Raw genomic sequence first — 21207 nt, forward strand, 5'->3', positions numbered from 1 at the left:
AGTCTCTTATTGACATAGATAATTTATAACTTCTATTTGTAGTATTCTAACAATTGATGGCATTTCTCATATATATTGACAAACTTTACGAATAGTTTATTTGAATAACATTGACTATAATTTAAATGTTTAAAATAAACACAAATACACACACTCATAGTATATATATTTATTTTCAGTGTTTATATAAAATAAGCTGAGACAAAAACTTGTAGTTTTTTTTGTTATTAAATTAATATTCAACGAATTTCTATAAGATTAGTAAGTCAATCAAAAATGTTTAGTTGACCATAAGTATTAAAAGTATAATATTGATTGAATATTAGCATAAGTTGTTTGGAAAGTCGATCCGAATTCATTTAACGTCGAGGACTGGCTTGGCTCTTGCTGGTTTAATGTGTCTGTATTTAAAATAAAATCGTGTTTAAGGCATTTGCTTTTCTTGTGTGTGTGTGTGTGTGTGTGTGTGTGTGTGTGCGTGCGCGCGCGCGTGTTTGACTGTGTTTTTTACTATACTTGTACATGTATATGTACTAGTGTGTGTAGGTGAGAACACGGTTTTTGAAATTTATATTAATTGTGTTTTCGAGTGTATACCTATATTGCAACTGACGCAGCGTATGTATGACTAAGAGGCGCTCAACGTGGGGCTCAAATCCGCGACCCCAAGATTATAAGTATTGAACCAGCCGTACAAATATTGTGGCATCTCCATTTGTGTTATTTTTTTCCGTCGATAACACTACTCCTATTCGTCACTATTTTTATTGTACATTTTTGTGTTTGCGTAATCACTTTTATCAAATTTTCTCATTTCTATATAAGTTGTAAGTATTTAGTTAAAAAAAAATTCTTTATTTTAAACCAAATCGAGTTAATTTTTCATATTTAACTTGGAAATTTTAAAAGTAATACTCAAGTTTTAACGCAATTTTTTGTTGTATGTTTACTTTAAACTTAACGAGTCAAACAAATAACCAGTTAACTTACTCAACTTTGCATACATCTAATATGTATTATCAATTTATCTATGTTATGTAAACCGTGTGTGCGCACTAGACTAAAGTATCTATCATGCAGAACAAAGAGAATATTCTGCATTGTGTTGCATTGAATAGTAACAATACGGAATTCGGTAAAATACAATAGGTAATATAGTGTTATTTTATTCATTCCGGGTTATATTCGTGAATCGCGGCAGCATTGTGGGTGAACACTGAACACCGATATTATATATCATCCATCGCTCTATCGCATGTATACAGGAAGATTGTTTTAACGCATGCCTACGAGGCAATATCTAAGAAAATACATGGCATTTTTAATTTGTTTAATACTATTTTATTTTCAAAGACATTATTATATTTTCTAGACGCCTGCAGGCTTTTGATAAAAAAAGTAAATAAATAAATCGTCATGATCATTCGATTATAAGTGGAACGGAGCATACGACGCGTCTTTAATAGTTATTGATTGATAATCAAAATATTTACAATGATCACATTAACTGCAGTAACGCACAAAAATGTATCGATACATTTTTTTTTTTTTTTTTGTTTCTCACAACATCCGTCCGTACGTCTTATATTCAGATATTCAGCACACTGAAATAACATACGTCGCATATATTAATAATAATAATATATTTTACAGACTCTAGTCCGATGCAATAGTCGCGCAGATAAACAATAATATAATTTACTATAATTTACTGCGTTATCACGCATTGCGTATATATGTATACTCAGAATCACTGCGCATCGCATTTATAAATATAATATAATGTCGTCTTACCGCGCATCATATTTATATTTATCGCATTGAAGCACTGTTATATTATATTATTATTGGAAACAGCGTCGCCGCACCGTCCTTACTGTACATTTAGCGTCCGATAGCAATTTTCGTCGGACGTCCGTCCGAAACAATACAGTATCGAATAACCGGCGATCGTCAACCGCTTCGAAAAAAGTGAAATATTCCTAAAACGTTACGAAATGAAAACTACTACGACATGGTTGGTTTTTACATTATTCGTCGAGTACTCGTTTTCGGCCAGTAAGTATTTTACGATATACTTTTACTCTGTACCTATACTTTATTGGCACCCAAAGATTTACGTCATCACGTCATGTTGAAATTATTTAAAACGTAATTGTGTTTCCAATATTAATTTTTACGATATCTATTGTCTATAATATTATTATTACAATGGTGCTCATACATTATACATTTATACAATACAATTGGAAGTATCTATTTTATAATATAATGTATCTACGGAGTTATCCATTTTAAATAAATTTTCTTTTTATAATAAAATACATTTTTACTAAATAATCATCAAGTTTTTATTTCATAATCGTGTAAACATAATCATTTTTTAATAATTTTGTGTGACTATGGTATGTTAATCAAATTGTTTTTGATTAATAATGAAATTTAAAATTTATATGGCAGACTCTGTGTATATAATATTAGCCTTGGAGCCTCTCTTTTTAAGCTTTAGAACTATAAAATCTTAATAAGCCTCCTCAAAAATATACTTAATATAAATTTATATATAAGAAATTTTTTTAAATTTGTTTGCACAGTAATATTATGATTATACTTTAGAAAAATACTTAGAAAGCTACTCCTGAGAATTTTGGCTATTTGTGCCATAAGTGGTATAAAATACTTTAGCGGGGTAGGTACTAGGTACCCTTTGTCACCATTATTTAATTCAATGTTTTGCTTGTTTGAACTTTAACTTATATTAATAAAAACAAACTATTTGTTCGATATATTTTATACACAGCCTATTTAGAGTGTCAACATTTCCTCCGATAATAAAATATTGTTTTTCTCTGCGTTCGTAACTTAAAACAGCCACTAAAATAAAAATGAAAAATAAAATTTATTTAACCAATTTATTATTTTGTTATAATAATGTACTTATTTAACAGTGTTATATAAAAACTTTAAAGTAGTAATGGATCAAACCGTTATATCAATTAAGTTTTTTTTTTTTTTTTTTAACATAAAGATCTTCAAATAAAATGAGTGTTTAGCTAAATAAAAATATGGATCGCTCCATATACATTTTTAGTTATATAATTTAATAGCATTTGAATTCGTGCACCCCACATCTGTCAATCACGGAAAATGAGCAATAATAATGATAATGTGTTCTACTACACAGGGGACTTGGAAAGCACGCTAAATCATTGTTGCAACACAGGAAAAACATGGAGCATGGAAAAAAAATCTTGCAATATCACTCTGTCGTTTCCTTTGTTCGAAGTCAACGTCGAACACAATACGATGTGTCTGACCACAGTCGGGGCGTGTTGTTTGCAATCGTTGAGGTATGTAGTTATTGTAGCAAAAACCTCTTCCTTTGAATTATTTTATTATTAAACTTTAATAGATAATTAATGTACAATAAGGTGTATTGCTATTATTATTCTCGCGGAATTTGTCGCAAAAATGTTTGTTTGGAAAACTGTTGTACGTTTTGTGTAAATTTGTCGACAAAACAATTTCCACGCAAAATAAAAGTGTGTAATAAAACCATTCAATTACAGTCAACAGATGGTAGTACTCGTACAATATTTCAACAATTTAACTCTAGTCTATTTAGTTCGTTATTAAATGTTGTCATTATATTAATGAATCTATATTCTATTATAATAATTATATGGTGATGGAAATTAATTTGCATGTTTTTCAAAAATCATTACGAATACAAAGTTAATTGATTTTGAAATGTGTTCGAGAAATTTCCCAATAGAATTAGGTAAAATATTATTTGTTATAAAATATTATAAACAAAAATACATAAAAACTGCTATTAAGAGTAATACGTAGTTTCACGCGTATCGCCCTATAAATACGTCCCTGCAGTTGTCTAATTCGATTTTTATGCATTTATTCAAATTCTTAAATTTTGGAATCTTATATTTTGAGTGGAATTAATAAATTGATTTTATAATGTTATGTGTTTTCCTATTTTTTCATAGCTAATGGTCTATTTTAAAGGCTTTTTCTGATAGAAAATTGAATCTAATTTATCTAAAAGTTTGATAGGAAAATAAAAAATCCAGTTTTCAATTTTTAATTTACGACTTTTTTTAGTTTTATTTTGATTTAAATTTGATAAAACTTTTAAGACAAAAAAAAAAAAAAAAATGTTTAAACATTTAATAAAAGATTTTTTCGTAAATTGTTATATTTACTAAAAGATATGGAAAATACATATTACTGACAATATTTTATCATAATTCATCAAAATCGCGAAATTTTTTAAGATTCATATTAAAGATTAAAAAATTTAAGACAAAATTTCGTATACATTTTTCTTATAAAAGGTATAACAAAATAGAGCAATTGAACGTAAGTTTAAATTTTGGCAAAATTGGGTATTCACACGTAAATTATCGATTTATAATCAAACGATTTTAATTCTTTTATTGTATATGTATTGATCACAAAAACTTTGAATTAAAATATTAGTATTTCCTGTACTCAATACTATTTTCAGAATATTTGGACTAAGCTTTTAATGATATTTATATTTTATTCTACGAAACAATGTAGGCACTTATTTACACCATTCAAATGTAGGTATTAGATGCCTACGACGTTATTGACTTATATTTATAGGTTGGTAATAATAATACTATAATATGCTATACTTGATAATTTATTTTATAAATACATAATTTTGTTATAAAAAATCCGATTTTTTTTCTACAATGTATTTAGAAATAACAAGTTTAATCCATCGTATAACTATTTACTGATAATAATATAAATAAATTATAAAATATCTTTAAAATTTTAACTTGACATGGTATATTTATCACTTTTTATATTTTCCAATTGTATGCGGTTAAAACAAAATTTTTATTTGGTGTCAGTGTACCAATTTTCCTCTTTATATTTTAGGGTCAATTTATAATTGCGTTTGTGTTCAAAATTTCTTACCTTCAGATATAAAAATATTGATGTTCAATCTAATTCCGTCTACAGTCTACACACTAAAATTTTTAACGTTTTAAATGATTGATTGATTGGTTATAAATGTTTTAATATATTTTATAACAGTACCGGGAATTTTTCGAAACATTATTATTATTATTAAGCTCATTTTATCATACAAGTATAAATTTCAGTGATAGACAAAAACAAGTTTTCATTAACGTCAGATATTTATCAGCTTAATTATTTCATTGTACACAATAAACTGTACTATAATATAGGATAACACGTATTATTGATAGCCAATACATATATATCTTGTTGTTTAGTATTAGTTTGAGTTGTTTGACAATACAATATGGATTATTTTAATCAAGCTCTTAAAAAAAAGTTTAACCGTTGTTAGTTTGTTAGTTCTCAATGATTTAAATTTTCGAAAATCTAGGCACTAAATCAGAAAATAGAATTGAGTGAAGGTTAGGTCGTTGCCGATTTCTAATAAGCTATACAATTTGCAGCTAACAAATTTGGCCATTAATACTTCTAGTAGGATGTAGATTTCACTTATCACAAGCTTGGTGGAAGAATATTAAAAGTTATGGACTACAAACAAAGTATATAATAACCCTAATTTTGATATAAGAAAATGGCTGTATTTAATTTTTGATTTGTCACTTTTTCTACAGAAGAAGTGGAGGATATGTATGTAGAGGAAATAATTACAATTCAAATATAACCAAATTCACTGACTAAATCGTTGAAAACTAGATTTCATCTAATTCTACATTCCCTTCGATACTGTCGGCGTATAATTCTATAAGTTCTGAATGTACAACTAATGTGTGTTAATTTTGAATAGTTGACTATCAAAAAATATAGTTTGTTGAATGTGAAGAAGAAAAAAATATTTATTTATTTATATTAAATTATGTATTAATACTAGCAAAAAAAAATCGATTAGTGTATTTATTTATTACATAATTTTAACTATCTAATAAGTTTACGTTACTTTTAAAAGCAAATTAAAACCTATTTATTCGTTTGTAAAATAACTATAAAACTTAACCCTGTATACTGTTTATTAAAAAAAATATAGAATATTTATTACAGTATTGTGGATCATTGTGTTATAGCTTCGTTATTATTATATATGTTCATTGTTTATGTATTTTGTATTCGTAAAATTTAAGTTAAACCTTAATTAAATAGTTTTGCCGTTCGTCGATTTTCAGAGAATATTGAAAATTTAAATTAGAGTTTATATAGTAAATTTATATTTTACGTTAACTACTCGATATATATAAATAAGTGTAATATTATTTGTGGTTTAAAAATACACAATGACGTTCATAAACGTATGAAGTTTGTGGTACAATGGACAAAAGACTATGATCCCAAGAATATAAAAAGGGCCTATCTTATTAAAAATATTTAAATTATTCTATTAAAAAATAATCACTATTTAATTTATTATTTTGACTATTTTTTATTGTTGTAACTTAATATAATTATAGTAATATATGTGTATAACAATTCATAAAAATTAGAACTTATTAGTTTTATCTTGTTAAAAGCATTATAAATTCTAATTACGCCAGTAATTATTATAAACTTTAAAAAAAGATATGTTTCAGTAACATTCATTGAAATCGAAAAAACCACAATAATTTTTATGTTATGATTGTCAATATCAAATATTTTGATAACTGATATTAGCAATGTTGCTTGGCATTGGTCAATTTTATCAGTGACAGCAGTTAGCCAGTACATTATTACAGTTATATTAATCACTATTAGATGCAGAGTAGGTTAGGTCACAACTTATTTAATTATATTATAGGTAAAATAAAATTTCTATAAGTAATCATTCAAAAATAATTTTAAATAAAAATAAAGGTTAAGTAATTAGTATATTATATTATATTAATATTTTTAGATGCTATAATAGTTATAAACACAATAAATTCTATGTAAAAAAAAGTGCTACAAAAAACAATTGATACCAGCATATATCAATAGAACTCAAGAAAAGTAAGAAACGATTCTTGGAATAAAGCTTCATTACCATTACTGCAATGTTTACTATCTTGTTAATTTTAAAATTCAAACTAAGTTTCTTACTATGATTATTTCTTGCCAAAATATGTACTTTAATACTTATTAATATGTAATTTGTATTATACAAAATATTTTTGTTCATTTAAAAGCTTAAGTATAGTTTTAATTAAATTTATTAAATGTGTTTTTTAGTGTTTCAATTATAATTATTCAGTTATTTTGTAAATTTAGATTACCTATTTCATTCATTATTCACCACGTTTATACACTACCACATTTTATAACTTTATCTTTGTCAAAAATAATTTCAAACATTTTTGGATTAAAAATCTAAATAAAATTCATTTTTGGATTTATTATAAGGCTTTCTGAAACTGCTATTGAGGTTTTTATTGCTACTACACCTAAAGTATTTTTTAAAACCAATATTTTTTCAATCAATTCGCTATTTAATCGTCTAAAATATTTATTATCGATGTTTGATGTGTAATTTTGTAATGTTCAATTTACTGGTGTTAATGAAGATTTATTAATTGTCCATCACATCAATGTTATTGACCATACAAACATTAAGCTAAATAATTAATTTTAAAGTTAAAAATACAATAGTCTTTCAAAGTAAAACGCAAAAATAATTTAGGAGTCCTATATAAGTCATTAAATTGTATCTAAGCTCACCTAAATTTTATCAATCAACATAAATACACTATATAATATCGTTTTTTTTTTTAATAACACGACAAAAAATAAATACTACATTAAAATTTCAATTATAATAATAAAAAATAGAAACAATAATGTGTTTTAGCTGCAGGTTAAAGCTTATTTTTGTAAACAATTGAGACTTATCCGTAATAATAATTATAGCTTTATTACCCTAGATGCTTGAAATCAGATTAAATAATAAACATTAGTATAATACATCGCATATTTTAGAGTCTAAAGCCACATGATTCCAAACACAACAATAAATTTATCAAAAATTAAATACATTATATTTTAAAATTAGAAATTTATTATTATAAATTATAGAGAAATACGATGTAACGAGGGAAAACAAGTTGGGCTAAAAAATGGAGTTTGTAGCGAAAAAACACAAAATGGAAAAAATCAAGTTGATTTTATGGTACGTATACACGTTATGCTGTTATAAATAAATATTAGTTTTATTATTTAAATAAAGGTACCAACTTATTAATTACTATTATTATTACTTTTTACTACTTTGTATTAATATGACGTTATAACGGAGTTTTTTTCTTTTGTATAACTTTGTGCGATTAATGAGTAGAACACGTGTTTAATACAATATAATATAAATAATTAAATATAAAATATTACAAGAAGTTCCATCGCTGGAGGACTCTTCACTCAAGTCATCAATCCCTTTTATTTATTTATTTTTTTATATACCATTTCTACTTGTACAACACTTATACTTATTTGTAAAAATAATATATTTACAGATTGTATAATAAAAAAAAAAATAAAAAACAATAATATAAAATATATATAGTTTACTACGGGTGATATATGTATTAATTATAATATTATATCTAAATATATTTTCAAGATTAAAATAGTATGCAAGTTAACTTATTATTGAACTCAATAATTTAATAAGCGTTAAGTATTATATCAAAAATATTAAATATATTAAATGAATTCATAAATTCTAATCACAACAACATAACTTTTTATGTATTACGATTTATGAATGTTATTGAAAATCTGTAATAATTCATAATATTTCAGTATATAAATTACTTGCATTGGTATAAGTATATTACAATATTATAAATTATAGTTATAAAAAAAATAATACCTATACTGTATTATTCAATACAAATTATTAAATTAAATGTTTATTATTTTAAATTTCATATGACCGTTGTCAAAATTATATCTAATATTTTTTTATGTTATACAATATAATTAATAGACTTTGTATTATAAAATGAGTTTGAGTATAAATAAGTAATAAATATAATTACTAAAAGGAGAGAAGCCGTTCGCTGTTGACACTCTTATATGATAGTATTTAAATATTTGATAAATAATTTTATTTGAAAAATCTTGACACAAAATTATTTAATATTTACATCTGTTTATCGTTTTTATAAAAACCCAATGCTTAGTAAATTATGCAAATTTTGCTTAAAAATGTTTATTTATTTATTTATTTTCATATTATTTGTTAACATAACATTATTCGATTAAATTCATAAATAAAAATCAAACTAAATAAAGATAAACTAATCAGTATGGTGTATTCTACATGAAAATTAATACTATAAAAACAAACTTGAAGAGTCTAATTAGTTAAAACAGACTATTAAATACATTTTTAAACCATTAATTCATTTATTAATTATTACTTTGAAGAAATCCTTAAAAACATCTATTGACTTATTAGACGATACACACTATTATGTTTTTGTATACTTCTTGATTATTTTATTACATTTTTTTTTCTGAATAATTAGTACAGTTATTCTATAGTTAGTCTAATCTGCAGGTGTGTAGTATTATTCACCTAACATACAAATAATATTTTTATATTATGACATTTGTATATTATACTTGCATTTTAATTAGTACTATGTGTTGCATTTTACATTCAATATATGATATTAAAATATATTGAAGTCTTTATTTTAACAACGTTATACTATGTTTGTAATTTTTTTTTTTTAACTTAATATGAATAGATATGCTGTGAAATATGTAAAATCGGTTTTGCTGTTGGTTCAACGAAAACGATATGTCAATCAACGCCATTATTTCACGATCATCAATGGGGCGAAGTGTATCAATCATGCTGTAGCGTAGCTTCTACAAAAGTAAAATCAATTTCGACCGAAACTAAAAAATACTATATGACAGCTGCTGGTCAGTTAAATTTGTATATTTTTCATTTAACTTCATTTTAAATTAAAATAACAATTAATTGCTGAATAAATGAATGATAATTTAATCAATGTTTGCAGATCGAAGTACCTATTAAAATTTTCTTGTTTCAAACTTAAAAACTAAACGCTATTTTCAAGTTCAAATTTTTTAACTTTAATATATATTTTTTAATTTTTTATCATATGATAACTTATAATATAATATGCTTTTCAGTGATACTTCGTACCTACGTATACAAATTTAACTGTAGCAATCATTATTATTGATAATATTAAACATTGGTTCATCTGACACAAATTTAATTAATAATTTTTCGAAGAAAGTTTATATAGTTTAAGTAATCACGTTAAGTTAATATTATAGTTGGATTAATTTCTAGCTATTTTCTAAATGAAAACTGTAATATCATTATACTCAATCATAATCTTTTCAAATTAATCAATAAACTAAGAATTAGATGCATCTGTATAATTAAAATTATTGACATGAAATCTCATAAATATCTATGTCAAACTATTCATTCAGCAGATTCAACATTAAAAACTACCTTTTTATCATGTTTATTTTTCCGTACCTACCAGATTAAATATCTTCAACTTATAGAAACTTTTAATATCATTCATCTGAAATAAACATGTTAAATAATTTCCAATATACATCTAATATGTATGTCTTATATATATTGTTATACTTAAAAACTTAGATAATTTCATTATTATGTTATTAATTTTGTTGGGTATTTATTCGATTTATTTATACGCAGACATAAATCCTTGTACTGATGGAACACACAATTGTACGTCCAGTGAAACATGTATAAGCACACCAAATGGATTTGAATGTCAACCATACCAACAACCATCAATGTTGTCAATGGTTCCTGAAAAATTAATTATGTATGATAAAAAACAAATATGTGAACCTGGATTCGCTTATAATGTGTATGAACAAAGATGTAAAGGTAATTTTTAAAATTAATTTTATCTAAAAATTATAGACTATATAGGAAATCTAAAGTAGTTGCAATGGTTGAGTGGCTCACTATTCGTTTTATATTAACTTTAAATGCTCAATAATAAATTTAAATAATTATTTCATATTTATACCTAAAACGTTTTAGAAAAGTATGTTTGAAACTACGAAATATGTATATAAATATGTGTACAAAAAAAGACTGCAAATTTAAAACCATAAATTGATATTGAAATCAATAATAAATATAAGATTGTAAATTTACTAATAGTGAGTGTTCGCTGTAAAAAAAAAATCATAATATGCGCCGATATTTAATTAAAAAGTCTAATGATATCATGCAAAGTAATATATCTTGTGTGTTTTATATATTTCGATTAAATACGTTTTTTCTACAATAGTTTAGAATACAGTTAAAAAGTATCGATACGTAATAATTAAAAAAGTCTCAAATGGATTTTAACCAAAATATTGTAAAATTGAGAACATTGTCCCAAACATATCACTTATTTACAATCTAATTTGTATGAAAAAAAATTAAAACCTGAAAGAAAATTGCTATCTGTATGACATTGATAAATTTACTTTTTAATAAGACACTAAGTATTTGAATTTAATAGTTCACTATTTTTATTTAAATTATACTTATACGATTAATACAAATTGTTTTTATAGATATAGATGAATGTTCTCAACGACCCTGTGATATAAATGAAGTCTGCATAAATTCACCGGGAAGCTATAAATGTCGTTGTAAAAGTGGTTATCAATTGGATAAAGTAACAAATGCGTGCACAGGTAATGTATTTACTTTGTTTTAAAAAAATTTGAGTATTACCTATCACCACTCACCAGATATTATAATAATTTGATTAAAATCAATCATTGATATTCTCAAATTCATTTTTGAATTTACCTACGTAACCCCTTTTAATAATATACATATTGTAATATACGTTTAAATTTAATTAGTTAAATAATGTTTTTAAATTATTTAATAAGTTATTATTTTTTTAGGATATATAAATAGGAATTAATTTTAAAATTCATTACTAAATGATATAAATAGATCTCAATCAAACTTTTGTTTTAAAGATTATTTAATAGGAATAGGTATATTTACATGAGTTAAATTACTTTATTTACCTACATTCAATATTATAAGTTTTAAATAGTAAATATAAATATAATATTTTTCCTTTAAAATAATTGGTAATTTTTTATTGTTTATGTTGAAAAAATAGGAAATATTTTAAAAAAATAACAAAACAAAGTGCTTAACGTAAAGTTTAAATTAATAAGTTTTATTTTTTAAATTTCATCCAAAGTACTTTTTTTTTTTAAGTTTAATAATATATAAAATATAATAATATAATAAAATAAGTATTTGTTAGGGAGGACTCTTGAAACTTTTTTTTACCATCCACGAAATATGCCACTGTTATAATTATGTATGTACTATATACAAGTATGTGTTACAGAAAGTTAAAGTAGGTAAAGTTAGAGTTTCTCAATAATTAATATTAAGATTTATTTATCATACAAAGTTAGATTTGATCAAGATAATAAAATTTGGTTGATCCACAATATATATCTATTATTTAATACTTTATAATAAAAATTGAAAGTAAAAATTAAGTTATATTAAATTTAAATCTAATTAAAAATTTGTTTATAAATCATAATCTTTATACATTTTTAATACAAATAATTGCAATATATGTATATTCAAATTACAATTATTCAAAAAAATTAATAATTATTTATAAATTTGATACTAAAAAATCGATTTATTTCATGTGAAGAAAAATGTGTTTCTATATTATGTGTTCTAAATTACTCAACTTTTATATGTTGGCTAGTTAAGATCTTTGAGATGCAATTGATAGAAACGTTGTTGAATGTAAAAAAAAAATGTTTTCGTCAATTAAATATATTTTGCAATAAAAAATACCTGACATCATAATAGTACACTTTGTGTAAATAAACATTGACAAAGTTATAGTTTTATTTAAATATATAATTTCATTTGTAATCTTTAATAATTGGTAATAAGCATGTTAATAATATTATTATTATTATTTTTTTTTTTTGTCATAGATCAATTAACTTTTATTGACACGATTTGTACCTATATTTTAAACAGAAAATTTTAGTATAAAAGCTCGAATAAAATTATGATAGTCTTCAGATTTTACTAAGTACAATAACATCATGCAATTGTATATTAATGTATATATAATACAAAATAAAATAATTAATTTAATCGTATTAGTATGTTACTACAATACAATTATAAAATATTTTTTCATATTAAGATAACATACCATAATTATTTGATTTGCGCTGTTATAGATATAAACGAATGTCAGTTGAACTTACACACATGTCAAGAATCTCAGCGATGTGACAACACAGCCGGTTCATTTCAATGTATCCGTTTCACTGGATGCGGAACAGGGTATACGCTAGACGTGGAATCCGCTACATGCATAGGTCAGATTTTGATTAATTACATTAACAGTAATAGTTGAGTAAGGTCAATTAAATAGTTGGTTAGCAGAATATTGCTTAGTAGGATCAATCAACGTCAAGCAAAATATTGGAATTAGTAAGACGTATTTCGATTGTTGTAATATAATACCTGGTATAGATAACCTACCAATGGTATTACGCACTACCTACGTTGTGAATGTTGTAATATTATTCAGTTACTTCCCGTCTGTCTTGTTAGTCGTGTATAATTTCTGTGAAAAACTTAAAATGAATTTTTGATTTCCATAGTAAAGCTTTTTTACTTAAGGGAATGATACTATTTTCCGTCAGTTAATGAAAAACCAAACGGGATGGTTATTATTTATTAAACATACACCTGTATTTAATTATTATATGAAATTATAAATTCATATCAAAATATTGTTTTGAATAAAGACATTAATACAAAATAAATAATAATAACGCTCATTGAACTCAAGTGTATCTTACATTAAACACGATTTCCTACTATTATCGCATTAATACAATGCAAATTTAAAATTGTCAAGTTGCTATAGTTGTTATATTCTAAATACTAAGTCCAAAAAAGAATAATTAATGATATATATATTAATAAGTGTTCACTGTTATTTTTAATTCAGAGTGATGCGTTAAATTCATTGATTTTAAAACGTATGTGTGGTGTGTGTGTGTGTGTGTTTTTTTATTATTACGTAAACGTCATTAATTTTTAAAGCAGTAGAACTGTTTAAATATCTACTTAAAGGCTGAATCCTTGTAAAAAATTAAGTATATATGTATAATTGGAAGCATAAGATTTCAAATTTAAAAATCCTGTGCATATTTTTCAAATGTTGAATATTTTAACATAATTTATGTTTGAAAATTGATTTTTATTTTATTCTGTAAAATATAACTATACATAATATTCTGTATTTACTAGTAATTCATCTATGGTACCAGATAATGACAACAATAATAAAAATACTAACAAACATTATAATTATTATTATAATAACAACACGTATGATTATTTCGTAAAATTTAATCAAATCGGTTTTTCCCACGGTCTTACAAGACTGAATTCTAATACACCGCAACCAAGTAATTTTTTATTTATATCTTTTATTTTAATTGACATTTTATATTTTCCGTAAAAATACACCTAGGGGAAGTTATGATTTTGAAACTCCTTCATGTCAATACCTGTTCTTGTATATACACCCTGAAACATCCAAAGATAAAATATTACTAACTGGGGACGGATTTATATTTCAATGCAAATTTTTATTTTATTAAAATTTGTTAAGAAACGTTCACAATTTAAATCACTCTTCTTAAAATGAATCCAAATTTATATTACATATTTTTACATATGTAATAATGATGCAAAAATGCATATAGACATTTATGCTGACGACAAAGTAATTATGTTCATAAGTCCAGAACCCATTACAGCTTCTAGATACCTGGAAAATTATCTAACTATACGGAAAACTAAAGTATTTTTTAATGTATTTTCTTAAAAAGAAAATAATAAAAATATAATTAGGCTCATACAAATTTAAAATCTAAAACAATCAAAATTCATAAATATATTAGTACTCAATACACATGGATACACTTACCATCAAATATTATATCATTATTATTATTTGAACCGAAATATGGTTACAACATAGTGTACAGATTACACGTTTAAAATTCATATTAAGATTTCTTTCTTCTCTATAGTCTATATGATTTAAATAAGTTAGGGTAGTTTATATCGTATGAATGTGTATGGTTTAAAAAGTGAAGTTAATTTTTTATCAACGAATAACTATCATATATAATTAAACTTTAATAACTATTAAAATAATAACTAAAGAAGTATTGCACTCTAATAGTACTACATTACATAACAGTTCTATAGATTTTAAAATTGTCTACAATCCAATTTCGTTATCATATAGACTTCGTTAACAATTTATTTAGGAATCTTTGAAAAAAATTGTATGATAGAATTTCATATCAATTTTATTCACTGATTATTATTTCATCAATTTTGTTTAATTTATAGTGATTAATGTAATTATTAATAAATTATTTCTTTAACCCTTTCGGTACTATCGGGACGTTTGAGTCCCGGGCACTTTAATCGGTAATATAAAATAAATGCCTTTATTTATTGATATATTCTGGCCTGGCGGGACATCAGAGTCCCGTCTAATACACGTTGAAAAAAAAAAAAGTGAAATATACTTATTCTTAGAATTGTTATTTTACATTATAGCTGGGAAAACCAAACCGTACTCTTATCTGCTAGTAATGGTATTTTTGTATATATATTTCACGCATACAATCTGTTTACGGACGATGCTAATCGTGGGTTTATTTTTCAATACTTCTTAGAAACGAAATAAAATGTGTTTGATCGTCATATTATCAGTATTTACGAAAATAATTAAGATTTATGAACCGGGACTCAAATGTGCCGTCAGTCCGTACGTGTGTCGTGCGCTCTTGCTGTCGCTCGTTCTCGTTGTCGCAGTTCATGTTATCAAAGTTGTGTAATCGTCTCGTGTTCGGTGTTCTTTTTTTTATTTCGCAAGTTTATGTTATTATGTCTTATTAATTTGTGTGTAAATTAAATTTTTTTTAATCAAAATGAGTGCTAAAAAAGTATCGGATCTTGAGGAATGGCTAGCAATGGATATACCCGACGGTGAAGATTCTGAAGATGAATATGATTTGGATGACATCTTGACTAACGAAGAAGCTCAAAATGAGGTAAAAAAACTTGATAAACATTTTTTGCGTAATGAACAGCTTTCTGAAGTAACTGAAATAGTTAACAATGACGACTTTATTATTTTTGATTTTCCTGAAAGCAATAATCAAAATCAAAGTGCTTCATCAGGTTCGTCTATAGTAGATACTAGAACTTTGAGGTCCCAAACTTCTCAAATGCCTATTGTTGTAAATGTACCGGTTGAAAGAGATGTTATTCCTGAAATTATAGAACCTAATATCGAAATAAATCGACAGTGGAAAAAAAAAGATGTAATTACTGCTGAACTGCCCCAATATGACGTACAACAATTATTATATAATGAAAATATGTTTGCTGGTTGCAAAACTGCTACTGATATTTTTCTAAAATTTATTCACCCTATTGTCGACAATATAATTTTCCAAAGTAATCTTTATGCAACACAAAATGATAAAAATTTGAAGCTAACTGAAAAAGAATTGTATGCTTTTTTGGGAATAAATTTTTGCATGGGGTACAATAAATTACCATCATATAAGTTATATTGGAATACTAGTGAAGATTTACATGTACGTTCGATTTCCAAAGCCATGTCTAGGGATCGATTTCGAGAAATATTGTCAAATATTCACGTTAATGACAATGCGAATTTACCAAATAATAATAAAGATAAATTATATAAATTACGTCCTATGATTGATACTCTAAATACAATTTTTCCCGAAGCATATTATGGAACTCGTGAATTAAGCGTTGACGAATCAATGATAAAATTTAAGGGTCGAAGCACAATTAAACAATATAATCCCATGAAGCCCATTAAACGCGGTTATAAATTATGGTGCATTGCTGACCAAAACGGTTACATTTTGAAATATTCAGTATACCAAGGCAAAAATGAAACTTTGGAACAAGAGTTCGATAAGTATAATTTGGGTGAAAGAGTAGTACTTATGTTGACTAAACCTTTTTGGAAACAACAAAGAATCATAATATTTGATAATTATTTTACATCAATTACACTTTTGGAAAGATTAAAAAATGAACAAACATTGGCTTGTGGTACTATACGAAATAATCGTAAAGGAATGCCACAAAATCTAAAAAAAGATTCGGATATTAAGCGTGGAGATTTCGACCATAGATTTTCTACTTCTGGAATCGTCATATTTAAATGGAAAGATAATAAAGTTGTGTACTTGGCATCAAACTATCATGGTAATGAAACCACGACTGTGCAACGAACTTCAAAAGATGGCTCAAAATCAAATGTTACGTGTCCGACATTGGTAAAAGACTACAATGCGTTCATGGGAGGAGTAGACCACGCGGACCGACTGCGAGCTTTATATTGCGTTGATCGAAAATCAAAGAAGTGGTGGTTACGAATTTTCTGGGGCCTTCTGGACATAGTTTTTGTAAATGCATACGTTGTGTATTGTCAAATTTTTGGACAAATGGATGTATTAGAAGTTCGACGTTCAATCGCCCTCGGACTTATGTCTGAGTGTGACCCAACTTCCAAAAGGTCAATATGCTTAAAAAGAACTCCCCCGAATACTCCTAGCAACCGAAGGAAAAAAGCCATGTCCATTGTTAAAGACGTGAGATTGGGTAATAGGTATGACATTACAACATAATATATTATACTATGTATTATATAGTATACATTTTTTGATTTATATATTTTTCAGAGGTATTCATTGGCCAGCTTTCGGATCAAAAAGGGGAAGGTGTGAACTGTGTAGTATAAGAGGAGTGGAGTCTAGACCAACTTCAACTTGTAGTCATTGTCGTGTGTTTTTATGTTGCAATGAAAAAAAAAATTGTTTTGTTGATTACCACCAAATAGATATAAGTAAAAAATAATTATATTTGAAGTACATAGTACACATTATTTTAATAAAATATCACTTTCTAAACTATTGGTTTATTTATTGATGCTTCATTTTTATTTTATAATATTAAAATTAAAATGTTTTTCATATTTTACAATTATAAATATGAATTCAAAATCGGTATGCACAGAGCGCTAGCGGGACATATGAGTCCCGGTCAAAATAGAGGAGGGAGGGTCAAAAAAAAATTTTTGAAAAAAATTGGATACCTTAATTGGACCAGAATAAAAAATTCTGTCAAAAAAAATTTTTACTTTTTTCATTTTTTCCCATAGCCGGACTCAAAGGGTTAAACAAATACTAGATTTTTAATTTTATTTCGTATAGTTTTTACACAATGTTTTCGACGTTTTCGTATTTAATATGTTTATTATTATTGAATTTTTTAATAATATTTTCGAACTAATTAACCCTTTTAGTACCTTCATTGTGGAGTTTTACTCATCTTTAGCCAGAAAAGTGCAGACTAAATTGTATTAGTAGATAAATTGAGTTCCAAAAAAAAAAGTTGTAAGTAAATCAAGTGGCAAGAAAATTTGAATTATTTATTTTTTTAATATATAATTATCTTTATTAGAAGACAAATCAATAATAGGTATATTTTATAATAGTATAAATTATTAATTATAAAATAAAAAATTAATTTTTATTATTATAGTTAAATAAAAAATTTAATTAACTGATTAAGATCAGTTTATCGTGCTTTACAGTTAATAATATGACTTAGTTATAAATATAATAATAATTTTAGTAGGTACATATTATAATCGAAGGTAGAAAAAAGATTCACTTATCTAATACTTTTTTTTTTGTATAGGACTCAATTTACCACTTTTAAATCATAATATTATTATTGCGGGCCTAATTTACCTAGTCATTATAATATTATAGATAGAGTAATAGTGAATTTTAACCATAAACGATTCAACTTTTTTTTATAGAAAATTAAAAATTATATTAAAAAACACGATTATAAAGATCAGTGCATTGGAAATATGGAATATGATTTATTATTTTTTACGTCGATATCAATAAGTAACAATGTTTAATATATAATATTAATAAATAAAACTTTGCTCAAAATATGTTTTGTGTTTGTAGATGACGACGAATGTGCACTGAAGACGGATACCTGTGGTGTTTTAGGTCCCGACTGGATCTGCAGAAATACTCAAGGTTCGTTTCGGTGTGATAAGAAACGTTGCGCGGGCCCGAATTGCCGTGTACTTCAAAGAAATTACAACAATACGAATCAGATCAATCGAAATAGCGCTAAATGTCTTCGTGGTTATGAAATGGATCAAAACAATAAGTGCATGGGTAATAATTATAATTATAATATTATTATTTATTTTTTTATTTTTTTTTTTTTTTGTGGGAAAAAGAGAAGCGCACATTTTATTTGAACAAATTGCATTAAAAACTACACCATAATGCATTTAAATTATCTTTATTGTATATGTATACATAAAGTTAACGACCTTTTTTCTTAAATGACTTCATGAGTTATAAACTCAGTTATTTCATATTTTGGTTAACAACCCCCTTATAGACTACGATATTTATCGATTGATCCGAATCAGTATCAAGACTTTTCTAAAAAAAATGAATCTATAAATAAAAATATTATCAAATATTATTTATTATCTTATTTAGATAAAAATCTAAATATTAATCATCTATTTTAAACGAATAATTCAGCCATCTTTTCAATTTATCTAGATACTTTATTTTTGTTTACACTGAATTAAAAAATTACATGGATATTATTGATTTTTATACGATTCTTGAATAATACTCATGAATACTCGTGGAATATTTGTTAATATAATATAGATAGTACCTATTTTTAATTATGAACGAATTCAAATCAATCATAAAAATATAAAATAAAAAATATCTTTAGTGAACATTAGTCACTAATTATTGCGTTGTTTTCTATCGTTTGGCTAAAACAGCGGTTGTAAGAAACTCAGTCATATTATAATATATATATATATATATATATATATATATAAGTCGGGATACACTCATACATTGTAGGTTACAACGTTGGGCGATTCCATCAAAACATTCGAGCTCAGTTTTCTTTTTAAATACCATAATTACTTAGCGCAATGGTTTTCAGTATTCAGCAAGTAAATATGTTTAAGTATGGCACATTATTAGTGTAAAATACTTGAACAGAAATCGATAAGATTAAACCCAAGTGCAATTCAATCATTTCCTTTTTTGAATGAAAGTGTCTTTTTCTTTGATCCAAAAATGTCAACTTTTTAGTAGACGAAAATTATCTATTAGTTCATAAATTCTTTTAATTTTACGACGTAGCAACACATTGACTTGTAATGATTCATTATTTTTTTTAACTATACAATAATGTGTTATTGAATTCCATTGTTTCTCAGATATAAACGAATGCAGATTGGCAAATCGGTGTATGCCAAATGAAGTATGTATCAACACGAATGGAAGTTACTACTGTTTGCCCAGGTCAAAAAATTCTCTGCGATGAATTTAAAATAAAATAATACATGTTATATATAATTTATGTATACATACGAATGCATTGTATGTACATATATTGAAAGTATATAAATGTTTGTATATTTAATTTTTATAGATTTTTTCTTTTATAAAAATATTTTATAATTAACAATAACATATGTCCTAACCCTAAGAAAATAAAATATAAATTTAAGATAATGATTTATAAACAAGGTATAATTAATACAATGACAGATTTTATAAATCGAGACATGGACGTCCAATTGGTTTTGATAAATCAACACAAATTAATTAAAAAACCGATTTTGATTTAATAATGGGCAATGGCCAGTATAAATTTTACTGAAAAATAACACAATATTTACACATCACAATGATGAAGGAGTTAAATTTAACTTTGTTAAGTGTTAAATACTTTATAAGGGTTTGTCTAATGATCACTTCGATTAAACATTTAATTTAGTACAATGTGTTTCATCGATTACTTCCATAAAATGTTATAAAAAAACGTCTAGTATGTGTATCACGTAAGAATGTATTTATAACATACCTAATAAAGAAAACGATCTTAAAGATTGTTTATGGCACAGATAATAATTAAACCGATTTAATTTTTTTAATATGAAAACATTTTACTAAAGT

General features: G+C 25.1%; 1 protein-coding gene across 1 annotated transcript; it reads left to right on the plus strand.

The window, feature by feature from the left end:
* The first annotated feature begins 1838 nt into the window (after positions 1-1838).
* LOC112599494 (fibulin-2-like) lies at positions 1839-20621 on the plus strand. Its single transcript, XM_025346416.1, has 9 exons — positions 1839-2058; positions 3185-3350; positions 8056-8149; positions 9735-9915; positions 10700-10897; positions 11584-11706; positions 13264-13404; positions 19159-19377; positions 20466-20621. Exons 1-9 carry the CDS (start codon positions 1998-2000, stop codon positions 20570-20572), a joined length of 1290 nt encoding a protein of 429 aa, XP_025202201.1. The 5' UTR covers positions 1839-1997; the 3' UTR covers positions 20573-20621.
* Positions 20622-21207: the final 586 nt, after the last annotated feature.

This window comes from Melanaphis sacchari, unplaced genomic scaffold, assembly GCF_002803265.2.
Source record: "Melanaphis sacchari strain LSU unplaced genomic scaffold, SCAv2.0 Contig51_pilon_pilon, whole genome shotgun sequence".
NCBI lineage: Eukaryota > Metazoa > Arthropoda > Insecta > Hemiptera > Aphididae > Melanaphis > Melanaphis sacchari.

What these genes read in the sequence shown, in the direction of transcription:
- LOC112599494 (XM_025346416.1), top strand. Translation starts at nt 1,998, where the DNA reads ATGAAAACTACTACGACATGGTTGGTTTTTACATTATTCGTCGAGTAC. An exon ending in CGAGTACTCGTTTTCGGCCA is followed by an intron (nt 2,059 to 3,184) that starts GTAAGTATTTTA and finishes TCTACTACACAG; the next exon opens with GGGACTTGGAAAGCACGCTA. An exon ending in ATACTATATGACAGCTGCTG is followed by an intron (nt 9,916 to 10,699) that starts GTCAGTTAAATT and finishes ATTTATACGCAG; the next exon opens with ACATAAATCCTTGTACTGAT.